Source organism: Sander vitreus, chromosome 14, assembly GCF_031162955.1.
Source record: "Sander vitreus isolate 19-12246 chromosome 14, sanVit1, whole genome shotgun sequence".
Classification (NCBI taxonomy): domain Eukaryota; kingdom Metazoa; phylum Chordata; class Actinopteri; order Perciformes; family Percidae; genus Sander; species Sander vitreus.
Window position 1 is genome coordinate 4,619,755 of NC_135868.1, and position 13,371 is coordinate 4,633,125.

General features: G+C 38.1%; 1 protein-coding gene across 2 annotated transcripts in view; it reads left to right on the forward strand.

Annotated features, from left to right (window-relative positions):
* Positions 1–5,225: 5,225 nt before the first annotated feature.
* styk1a (serine/threonine/tyrosine kinase 1a) overlaps positions 5,226–13,371 on the forward strand; it is a 17,763-nt gene continuing 9,617 nt past the window's right edge. The window contains exons 1-2 of one of the 2 annotated variants that reach the window (XM_078268419.1): positions 5,226–5,532; positions 11,215–11,270. In XM_078268419.1, the coding sequence (XP_078124545.1) occupies positions 11,216–11,270 (55 nt within the window). In that variant the 5' untranslated portion in view covers positions 5,226–5,532; position 11,215. Of the gene's footprint in view, positions 5,533–6,375; positions 6,423–11,214; positions 11,271–13,371 lie in introns of those variants that run through there. The other variant, XM_078268420.1, reaches the window with a different exon arrangement.

A 13,371-nucleotide genomic window follows, 5' to 3' on the forward strand; every position in this document is an offset into this window, starting at 1 on the left:
TAACACAAACGCATACGCAGCCAAAGACATACATAGAAGGACACACATACTGTACAAACAACATTCAAACATGCTGTGTCACACATGTCACAAAAATAATTCCTAGATGTGTTAAGACCAACCAGGGCTTAAGAAGCGAGGCGCAGAAAGGGTAGCAAACAGGTGGCCGGCCGGGAAAGAAAGAAACAGCAAGACAGTGACAAAGTGTGTATATGTGTGTGCACTGTGCACATGGTTTATGTGCATGCCAAGATCAGGGGCAAAGGAGGCGCACAGTGTCTAAGCACCTGTTACGTGACCATGTGCATGACTCTGTTGTTATACATCAGCTAATTGGTATTCACCATGTCTCAAACTCACACACACAACAGATTGTGGTTCATTAATAGGCTCACACGCAATAAGTTAGACAGGCTCCATCCATGCACATAGTTTGCACTGCCAATACAGGTGCGTCATGCAAGAATGGCATGAGTGATCCAGGGGGGAAAACAACGTGGACACACTATACAGAGAAATAAGCATGACAGAAATGGCTGACGTTGACAAAAACAGATGGACATAGAAAGACAGAGAGAGAAAGCATAAGGGGAACGAGAGAGAGACACTGACCAGGGTTTGCTTGTATCTCAGAGCCTTCCTTTCCGACGCATCTGCGGCCATTGACACACTGTCACTGTCCCAAAAATAAACCCACCCGCTCACCGTCTGTCTCAGCATTACCAGGACTGCGCTGGATACCCAGCCAGGACACTCGCGTGCGCGCGCAGGCACGCGCACACACACACAGACATACACATGCATGGACACACACACACACACACACACACACACACACACACACACACACACACACACACACACACACACACACACATTCTTACATGGTGTAAACTAGCTCCAGCAGGGGTTACCCTCCATGCCCCAAGCTAACTGCCCACCCCTGTGAAGTTAAGTCAGCAATGGACAAGAAAACTAAATGTCAGAAATGTCAAACTTACTCAAAGTACTGTACCAAATACTTATTGCTCAACATCTAGAGACATGGGTTGGAAGGGGTGAAGCAATCGCCCACTGCTGCAAAGACATTTCAATCCATGGCAGCACAGCTTCTGGCTTGTACAGGAGCTCCATCAAACACAGCTACACTTTTTGCATGTGTGAAGCTAGTGAGGTATAATTTCTTCGTAGTTGTATAGCAACTCCTACTGTCCGGTCAGTATCTGTGTGAAAATAAGTGGCAATAGTGGGACAGCGTAAACCTCTGTTTATGCTGTTCCCTTTCTGGCATGTGGAAAAACTGGTGACTTTGTGCTGTCGATTGATAATTTTAACATACACTTGCCTCCCAGCTGTTAATGAGGAATGACTTAGGAGTTTTCCATTGTCCCATATCATCTATCAAGTGATCTGGATACCTGGTTTGATTCACGATACAGGAAAAGGGCGGTGCAATGACAAATCTAATAGTGTGCCTGGATGTTTGCTTCCCTACTGTGTTCTTCATTACATCACCAAATTAATTTCCAGTGGTCAAGATTAGTGGTTTTAGCCCAGGAATTATTACTAGCATGGGAAAAGATGGTTCTACATTCCTGGATGTGCTTTATATACAGACGTGCTTCGTATGTGGGCCATAACTGAAAAGATCAAGTGATTGTGTAGTTACTCCAGTTCACATCAGATGTCAAGGCAAAACATGCATTATCAATGCCTTTAAACTTATTTAATATTACCATGATACTGAAGGTGGAAAAATTAAGTTCCACCAAACATCAAGAATAAAATAAACCTGTCTTTGTTGCACAGGATTATGGAAAGGCAATCTGGTAAAATTAAAGACATTTACATTTTAGATTTATGAGCTACAAACGTACTTTAGTGGGGAAGACCGTTGCCTCCAGAATATGTGATCAGGCGCCAAATCCCTGTGTGTGTTCCTCAGCAGTCAAGCGTTAAAGTAAACTGCCTTCGGACACATAAAAAGACACGTGGGATTAAAACCTTGCAGAGTCAAATACTCAAATGCGTACAAAGTGATTATATTCACACAAAAAAGTTGGAAGACTAAGAAACAGTCATGCAAACAACAAAAAGGTTGCTTGTCAGAAAAACTAACACGTTTGTGCGTGAACAATAACAAACATTATTTTTCAAAAACCAAACGACAACCAACGTGGCTATAAAACAGACACACAAAAAAATCCAGATCTCTCAAATAAAAGGAAGAAACATGATTATGCAACCAAAGCAAAAAAATGCTTCCTCTTTTTTATGATTTGGTATGCCCTCAAAAAAGAAAAATAGATAGTTAAATAGCAATACAGTGAGAGGATTGGTATGATACAGCCGTTTTAAACCAAAGCAAACCACAGTACTTTCATAGTATTTAATAGGACAACAAACAAAAACTGGCTGATAATGAGAATTGCATCTGTGGCCTTCGTAGGATGGATTGTACAAGTAACCGCAAGGTCACTAAAATGACATTTCACACAAACACTGCAAATACTCAAAACAGTAAGTCCAGTGTTTCTCACAGGTTGAGAATTTAAATCATATACTCATCATATCATATACTACCACGTAGGCACTAAGGCTATCCAAAGTTAAGTCTTGTCGTTTTGGTTGTTATAGATCATTAATTTTTTTTAAAGTGTTTTAATCCATGTTTTGGGGATCCTAATAACGTTAAAACAAGCTGTTTTGTATTAAACATGTCTGTGTTGCACTCATTAAGATGTCATTTGCACAGATTTCTGTCATTCAAACAATTTTGAATCGTAGTTTAAAACTTTTACAGCCAACTTAATGAAATGCCGGGTTTTATTCAGAGAGAACATTAGCAACCATTAGCTCCGGTTAGCTCCAGTTAACTCCAAATATAGATCAGCTCAAGCGGACACACTGCCGCGGAGAGGCTGAACAACCCGACTGTTTAAATGACGATCGGGGAGCTTTCACAGCGGTGTGGCCGTAGTGTTTTTACAGTTTATCAGTACACTTAATCCTACGGGAAGCCACAACACCACCAGCAGCGTGCTACTACTCGAGCCTCTGAGCCTGAAGTGAATTGTTGACACTGTGACATGAATGCGGCGCGCGACTTCACAACGGGGAGGGGCTGGAGGCTGCTGGTCTGTGTGCTATAAAATGACATTGTTGATTGGGAAAGAAAATGTAATTTGGATTTTATCTACCTGGGTGGGGTGCCCAAGTATAACCTTTATACGGGAAACACGAAGGTCCATTAAATAAATTAGATGCATAAAGATCAATGTGGTGGCTATTGTGAAACCTGACCAAAGTGCTGGCAGGGACTGGGTGTGTCAGCACCAGCTTGACTTTATAAAGGAAAGAGGGTGGAGATGATGCAGCAGGTGAAAAGTCATGATTGTGAAACACTTTTCTCTAAAAGGGTCTAGACTAAAACCTTCCAAAAAACTTCTTTGACAACGAAATCATTGAACAAAACAATCCTCTACCTGTGCTCGGTTTCATTTAGCAACTGAGATGAGGATTATATATATATATATATATATTTGGGCTGTCAAAATAACGTGTTAAAAAAAATAACGCAGATTAATCCATTCCATATTGACTGTTCTAGCCACCATTGGACTGTAAAATGAATGAGGGAGATGAGAATGTTCTGCCTGGATCATTAATTGGAACATTTACTTGTAAAAATCTTCTTCCTGCGCACCCTGGCTACCGAAATCTGGTGCCACTGATATGTCTGCGCTTCTCTCTGATGCTCTGAAACATAAACACCGCTGCACGTGACACTAGTTAACACTATACTCGACAGCAGCTAACGTTAGCCTACCTCTAGCTAGTAGCTGGATTAAACACGGTTAAAATGCTGACAGCTAACGCTAAACGGTGTAAAGTGTGACTGTGTTTTACTGTAGAGGATTCAACACCGGGATGTAACAATCTGCAGCTGCCGTCGGAGAAACAACAGAGACGATGCGTTCAATGAAACAGGTAAACTACAGCCTCGTGGTGCATTTGAAGTTATTGTAAATGTCCTTTTCCCATCTGATGGTTCAACAGCAATTTACTACTGAAATTAGTTATTGTTATACATTATTATTAAATCATTTCATTTTGACCATATGGCCTTAGCAATAAACAAGCCGTTCTTTAATGTCACCAACCTTTTTGTTGTCAGTAAGGTTGTTTACATTATACTTAGTTGTGTTTAGTTGTACAGTCTTAGTTACACAGCTTTGGCTGATTTCAGTTGACTTCGCTCGTTAGCAACACGCTAATGTTTTGCAGTGCACCTGGTCCGAGGGCAATGACATGTCTCACGAACAACAGAAATGTCAGAGCTAGGTCTAGGACGAACCGTTAAATCTGTGTCTGTATTGCATATTCAAACCTTAATACCATTCCATAACAGACTGATGGATACTTCCAATGACCAAAAATTCTGGAGAAACATTTAGTCAACTAAATCCACTGTAGATTTAGTCGACTAAAATCTGCTAATATTTGGTCTACTAAAACTAGACTAAGACTCTTATGATATTTAGTCGACTAAAACTAGACTAAAAAATTTCAGATGACTAAAATAAGACTAAAACTAAATGGTTTTTTATTTTTAGTTATTCAAAAGACTAAATCAGAATTTGCTGTCAAAATTAACACTGATATATATATATATATATATACACACACATATATACACACACACACACAGTACACTTGTTTGATTACAGTAGATGCACGTAAACTTCAAACTCTAGGCCTCATATTTTGGTCACTTAATGAAAATGTCTCAATTTATCCACACTGAGAAAACACAATAAGAGCAAGAAGACAATTCTAATAATATCTTGACAATGTTCCTAACATTTTTCCTTTTGTTACTTTAGGGAATCACATTACAGTACATTCAATTGTTTGTATAGAAGTTCTTTGGTTTTGGTATTTCACCTCGACCATTATAAGATACAACGTTAAACGTGTCCTGGGTGACAGAAAAATACATCCTGTTGCACCTTCACCTAGTAACCCTAAGTCTGTCAAGATGACAAATACAGCCAGCTGTCTGTAAACTTGATGCACACATTAAAACACATGAACAGGGACACAAACATACATGCAAATAGCAAATATAATACTGAGTGCAAGGTGTGTGCAGGTGATAAGGGTGGCAAGGAGGAGGGTGAGGTGTGGCCAACCTGAGAGAGAGAGCGAGAGAGAGAGAGAGAGAGAGAGAGAGAGAGAGAGAGAGAGAGAGAGAGATAGTAAAGACACGAGTGAGAAATCACACCGTGGTGATGACAACAAAATAGAAAGAGATTCTAACATCACCAGTATCTTCACTGGAAATTGTGTAGCATTTGGATGTCACGGTATACTGCAGACTGACTACGAAAACATGAAAACTGAGATGATGGACTTTAATTTGTCTTGCAACTCTACACTTATATGGCTCGCAGGGACAGCAAACTACACGTTTTGGATAAGAGGAGCGCACAGAGTTTGACACCTGGACAACCGCAAAAAGTCGGCCAGGTAAGATGGAAAACAAAACTAAAACTGTTAAGGCAAATTAAATACTGTGGATGTGTGACTGAAACTTAGTCTGCAATTTAACAGTGCCCAAATCACTCATTTGTGATGTGATTTCCACGTTTGTTTCAACACGTTCCTGCTGAAATCTATCTCAGGACAAAATATGAAAGTTTATATCACAATATGCGTTTGTGTCTATGCACTGCAATATTCCGTATGTGTCTATGTGTACATGTAAGTGCACATCTACATACGGCACTGTATGTGAGAGTAGATGGTTATCTCTGCATCTCTTTACTGTTTGTGGTATCATCCCATCTGATGTTCATCATTACACATTTAATGTGCGTTTTGACCCACCGTTTTGTTTGTATATTTTACACGTCTGTGTGTCTTTAACAGCATATTTTAGTATCTGTTTTTGTGTTGTGTGCGTGCATGTCTGTGTGTGGGTGTGAGATGGCGTCTTTTGTTGTTCATGCAGGTATGTCTTAATGCAGGGGTGTAATTGCCACATGTGAATGTGAAAGAACAATGCAGACAAACTGGTTCATTGACATACATTCTTTCTAAAGAGTTAAGGACAGTGTTTTGTCTAAAAATGCTTCTTACATACTATTGTGACTTCATAAGGAAGTGTGTATGTGTCACACCGAAAGTAAACTTTATAATAAGATTGTTTCCATGCCATGAGAGGTGAGGATGATGCTGCATTTTTACCACAAGAAACAAGTCAAAACACGCTTTGAACCTGTTCTGTAGTGTCCTTTTGTCATGAGCAAGTGTCTTCACTATACTGCTAACAATAACATTACATCACCTCAGCCTGTAGTGTACATTACATGTGTTGAACTGTTTGAACAGTTCTTCCGATGACAGAAAAGGACAAGGTAGGCATGAAAACAATTTCTTAAGTATTATTTGACTGACAACATATAAGCTGCTAATAGACAAAGCCAACTTTTCAATAAATCCTTTTCACCACAAAGAAAATAGTAAAGTAAGGGACTAAGTTGTCAGTTGTTAGTGTTTTGGTGTATTTCATTGACACATAAAACTCATTTAAAGCGATAAGTAACCTAATAGTTTATCAGTCTGCAGTGACCAAGTTACACATTTTAAGAAGTCACTGCCAAATAAAAACATAACAAAAAATCATCATTTATTCAGACACAACAGGCACAAAATGTGTGTAATGGCCAATCAGACCTAAATTAATTTTACAAACAAAGCAAACAGATTTTAATGAGGAGGCTGCCTGTCTCGCTCATCTGTGGTTAAACTAAGTTTATTTTCTAAACACTTTGATATTTACCCAGGCTGATAACATGTATACATTTAACACTGGTTAATTATCTGTTAGCTTGACCTCGTTTCGGTTTCTTTATCAGGGAGGAGGCTACCTGTAGCATTACTGTGCGACAGTCATTGTTGCTGGCTCAATCTTTGCTGCCTGCCTCCATGTTATGTCTTGTATATGCTTTAATTGTGGCCTCTGTGACTATTCTCCTTTCTCTTGTCTCCTTTGTATTATTTTAACTGCATGTACTGCTTTAATGCCTTTGTCTGTGCTTGCTTGTTTGTGTGCCACTTGTTTTTATGTCTTAATCCCTTTTGCTTAGACCTGCTGTCATTATAGGTGAAATGCAATTTATCTTAATTTGTTAATCATTGTATTTTAGGATGCCTATTGTCAGCTGGCTGGGAGCTACAGCTGGAAATTAGCCGTAGAGGTTAAAGCGGCTCCTTTTACTGTGCATATATTACATATTACACATATACACAGGAATTTCCCCAGTGTGGGATTATTAAAGTCTATCTTATCTTAATTAAAGGAGACTGTCCACGGCTAAACTAAACTGTTGGCCTTATAGACCTTTTCAATGGAATGCCATTGGTGGACCCTTGTTAACTCTCATATGATGTCATTCACATACACTGCAACAGGAAATCAACTTGGGCACATTTAGAATGTTTAGGTTTACAACTGTGAAATGGTCTCGCTACCCTAGAATAATAAGGTTCTATCTGACATTTTTGTCAAAATTGAGTTATTTACATATTCTTACTCTGGTATAACTTGTGAACATTATTTAAGGTGTTTTTTAAAAATAAAATTAATTTTGGGCGTTTTATTCAGAAAACAAAAAGGTTCTATCTACTTACACTCAGACTTGGAGTTATAAGGTTCTATCTGTATTTACAGAAGGACCAATCAAATACTGTTTCTTCATGGTGCCAGGTTGTCTAGCGCTAGTTAACGTTAGCTAGCGTTAGCTAACGTTAGCTAGCATTACCTAACATGAAGTCTAAAAGTTGACCTCAGCAAAATCCAAACGCTATAATACAACTACAAGTGGAAATTCAGTCATATCCCATCATTTCCTTGCCAAACGTCATATCCAACTTCAACATAATCCCATTGTTGGTTAGGGCTTGTCTCAAAATGATGGCTAAATTACATGTAGGCTACTAAATTAACATTAGCACACTATCAATAGCCTGTTAAGATAGCCTATTTGGTAGTGATTATCTCCTCATTGCAAGTAACAGCATGTATCTCAATCCATTTTAAGTAACCAGTCTTGGTTTTGAAATATGTTGTTCATAAGCAAAACATTTCTGATCAGTTTTATCTAAATGAGTATTGCTATATGAAATGTTGTATGACGCGTTTTACATTTAAATTGTTTAAAAATTATTTGATAAACCTTTAAAATAAAGACAGATTTTAAATATTCATTCAACTCGTTTTGCTTTTCTACTGAAAAGACTAAAAGATAAAACGGAAGGACCTGACATGCATCAGACCATGCATTTTTAGAATCATTCATTTACATTTAACTTACTGTTACCTTGAATAAGAAAGATGAAAGGAAAAATTATGCACTGGAAAAATATTGTGTTGCACAGTAAGCGCATGAATGCATCAAGATTTAACATATTAACCAATAAAAAGACACTTTTTATTATATAAATTGAACAGTCCAACAGTATGTATAAGTAAATTGTTAATGTTCTTTGATAATCATTGTTCCCTTTTCTGTTTTTGAAGATAGAACCTTATAATTCCAAGGCGGCTGTTAGTTTTTAGAACTAAAAGGTTCTATCTACAATTGACCTGTTTCAAAAATCCTAATTTACAATTCATTTCCAATGCTAAAACTTTAAACCTCAATATCTCAAAACTGATCTGAACGCAGATAGAACCTTATTATTCTGAGGTAGTGAATTGTAAACCGCTGAATGTCAGGCAAGTAGTGTTCTGATTCTACCAGTCTGACAGACAGACTCATGGCTACATTTGTTAAACAAATTAGATCAACAGGAGGACAACTGTATACGTGCCTCTGCTTGTACATAGCGATTTCCAGGGGATCCAGGTAGCAGCAGTGTGCGTCCCTAAATGTGCTATTCCTTTTAACCTCCTGATTTACCTCCTGAATATAAGATCTACGAATTGTGTTAAATAGATTTGTTTGAAAATACCTGGGTCACACTTTCAAGTACACAGGACCAAATTTCGCATTTAGTACACGCTCACTTCCCCTGTAACTTCATATATATATATATATATATATATATATATATATATATATATATATATATATATATATATCTCTATCTATCTATCTATCTATCTATCTATCTATCGGAAATTGATCTTAATGCCTTAATTAAAAACATGAGGAAAAACCCAATCTTTAACGATACCAATTTTCTTTGTGAATGAATACTGTATCGTAAATAAATAAATGTTCTTCCTTAAAATACAGGGGGCATAAGTAAGTACACCCCTATGTTAAATTCCCATAGAGGCAGGCAGATTTTAGTATTTTAGTATTTCAGTATTAACACAGGGGTGTACTTATGCCCCCTGTATTTTAAGGAAGAACATTTATTTATTTACGCTACATTATTCATTCACAAAGAAAATTGGTGTCGTTAAAGATTGGATTTTTCCTCATTTTTTAAATTAAGGCATTAAGATCAATTTCCAAAAGATGATTTTTTTATTCCTCTTTTTAGTCAACTTTAGCATGGGTGTCCTAATTTTTTCACATGACTGTGTATGTATATGTGTGTGTATATATATATATATATAGAAAGAGAGAGAGAGAGTGAGTTTGATTTACAGTTACAGTCTTTCTCTAATAGTCATTTCTTAGTAAAGTTAGGCCACATTCAGACGGAGCACTTTTTCGAATGAATTGAAAGGCAGGCCTTCTGCGGTGGTGAGCAGAAGTAAGCTGCTCTTTTTTTAATTTATTTTAAGATAATTTTTTGGGGCTTTTCCCTTTATTATATAGTGACAGTGGATAGACAGAAAAGTGGGAGAGAAATGGGGTCTGACACGCAGCAAAGGGCAGCAGGTCGGATTCGAAACCCCCGCCCGCTGCAAAGGACTCAGCCTACACGGGCCAAACGCTCTTACTGGGTGAGCTAGAACCCGCCCCTGCTCTTTTTTTAAATTGTAGGTTTACACAAAAAAGGTGTGGTGCACCTCAAGTTTTGCAACCTGCAAACAGGGTTAGGGTTAGGCAGCTCTGTCTGATTGGAGCCTTTCCATTTGATTACATAAGAATGAGTGATGTGGAATTGTCCATAACAGCACAGTGTCAAGGGTTTTCCCTGCATAGAAAAGTTTCTAAAAAACCTGGCATATTACAAAACAATAACAAAAAAATTACTATTTCAAGAGCCTTTTTGTTACATAAATCACTACGAAATGTACATGCAGTAGCAACATCACACAGGATGTAGCAAGATGATTGGCTCACACTGCTCATTCACATTATCAACAAGAAAAAGCAGAGAGAATCCAGGACAATTTGTATCCCTTTTAGCTGCTGACTTTCACCTGAATATGTCTGTAATTACCAGTTAGCTGTCTGGACAAATGCCTTATTGCCAAGTTTGTTTTAATTAGGAAAAACAATGAAGTGATGATCCTAGACTCTCTCTGAAGCTCACAACTACAAACCATTTTTGAAAGACAAAAAGTCGTCCTCAAATCTAACAACCAACTCAGCTACTCCCTATACAGAGGTGTTCATTCAAAATGGCAATATACTGTATGGTAAATATAACACTACTGGTGTGCAACATTAACAGTTCTAAGGAAATGTTAAGATAAAATATATCTGGTGTATCATGTGTGTGATTTGAGAAGTTTAATGGGCTGCTGAAGGCCAGGCTATCCTTTCCAGGCTTTTGTGGATTTTGGGTTACTGCTGAGCGATGGTAATGCTGATCCCTGCTCCTCTATTATCTATGTAACTGACAGCTGGTTAACTATACACATAGAAAACAAGTCACTGAGCACTCCTTTTTTAAATTTGCTGTGTGAGTTCAGATAAAAAAGGTCACAGATAATATTTGCTATGTATTTAAGTACAATGTCAATAAAAATGGCCATAGTAAATATTTACAGAGTCTAAAATGTTGATATCCTTCTGGGCGTGAGCCCTGCTGTTTACTGAACTTCACTGATAGCTCCTAAAGCCCAGTTAAAATCCGAACCAGTTACTTCATCCAGCTACTACTGTATTTAGTTATTAGAAGCAGATGCTGCATCGCTCAGTCTAAGCTTAGAGGATTTAGGGTTGCTGCTAAGCAGAGGTAATGCTGATCTCTTCCTCCAACTGACAGTAATGTTGACCTATCTGTGTTCCTCTCCAGCATGTCATCCAACTCCACGGCCGATAATCTGTGTGCACCGGATGACCACCTCTGCAGTAAGGACACAACTGCCACTCTTCATCTCTCTTTCTCACCTACACTTTCTCACTTCCAATCCTTCTTCCTCAACCCGTCTCTCATCTCCCTTTTCCTTTAAATGCTGTTTGTCTAATCCTCTTCACATTCCTCCTCTTTTCTGCAAATGTCACGTGCTTTCTCTGCAAACCTAAAACATGCCTATATTCCAATATTTGATAGATAATGTTAGAACTAACTAACAACGGCTATGGGGAAAATTAATGGGAAAATATTGGCTCAACCTAATATTTCACATCTATACTTTATACTATTTTGCTACTTTCGTCTCTTATTTTCAGCCTCTGTGGCCTTCTCTACCGTCGCTATCCTCCAGTTTCCTCCCACTTTATCCTTTTCACCCTTTACTCCTTCACTATTCCCAATACAGTTCTCTGCCTACTGTGTATTTTCATTCAAGTAAAACATCAGCAGCTACATCATTTTTTTTTTTATGTAAACCTAGTACATCAGCAGACAACAGACAAACGGGGAATGCTTCTGCCGAAGTCATGCATGCACGACATCAGACCTAAAGTTACTTGATTTGTCCTGGTAACCAATTTGCAAACAAAACAAGTTTGTTTCAAAGCCATTTCTTTGAACATGATACCAAAGACATGAACTCTTCAAATCTGACAATGGACTGGTATTCAACAACCATAAAATACATAATTATTTCTGTATACTATGAAACTGCCCGCTGCCGTCTACACTGATGTTGCAACATCCAGCCTCCAGATGTCACATTACAACTAAGATCTTACAAATGAGGAGTCCTGTGTTGAGTTACAACACTGAGTTTTTAACAGGAAGATACCCTTTTTAAAATAGTATTGGTGACATTGATGATATTTAACCATCTGGAGTTAGGGTTAATTTTGCTTAATTTTTTCTTACGTTCTATAGATTTATTTTTGTCATTGTTGAGCACCTTAAATTGTCTTTACCCCACACGCGTGTTTTTTCACAGCACAAACTCAGCAAAAAGTCTGACAATAGACTAGGAGTCAACCGATCAATATAATGGGAATGCTAGATGGCTTAGGTTAACAAACATGTAATTGGGTGTAAACAGCCTAAAATGTTGGACTTGTATTGAGTCTTTGTGGAGGAGAAGTGTTGAAAGTTCAAGCTCAAATAGAGTCTTTCATGAGAATGACAAGAAATGATTCATGCCATTCCAGAAAAAGCTCTTGACACACCTAAGAATCCCAACAAGAACATAATGTTTACACGGACCAGTGGCTTACATTCTGGTTTATCCTTTCTAACAACATTGGATTAACATCAGGATTTCATCAACAGGAAGTGTGTAGGATAATGGATTTGATGGCTACTGCTACAGCTAACGTGCATTGTAGTAATATTATTAAAGGGTCTAAACCAAGAATATGGTATTAAACAATGTAATATTGGGTAAGACATTGTGTAACCAGGAACATAAATTTCTATTTCCTGCCAGGCAAAGGTATCAAAAAACCAGATGGCTCAACAGTGTATGAAATCAATCAGCCCTGTCTGAATTGTTTATTCTCTGAGTCTGAATGACTCATTCTAGTGCCAGTCTTACTGCCTAATTAATTGTGTTATGTAGGCAATGCAGTAACAATGCAGCAGGATAAAAGTTGTTTAACATAAAAATGACAAATAGTTGTGATAAATGCATAGTAATATCATAGTGACAAAACGTACAGGAATAAAGACAAAAATACAAAAAAAATGGCCAGTGTGTCCAAATTAGGGGTGGTATGGTTCATAAAAAAACATCCGAACCGCTCGGTTCGCTTGTCTCGGTTCGGAGCGTGTGTGCGTCGCACGGTTCGTCAGTACACTGTTAATGTGCACTAACCACTTACTGCTGTAGTGCCCACTTTCGACACCTATGTTAAAACACTTACCAGAAATGACGAGCGGGATGAGTGTGACGAACGCAACACATGGCAGCTGATTGGACGCGTGGGTCTTGCTGCTCCCGAATTTCAAAACAGACTCTAATGGCGTCTCGTTCTGAATACGATTTCGTATTTTACAAAAATAGTTCACCGAAACGTGTTTCTGAAAACATTTTAAGCGAGAAAT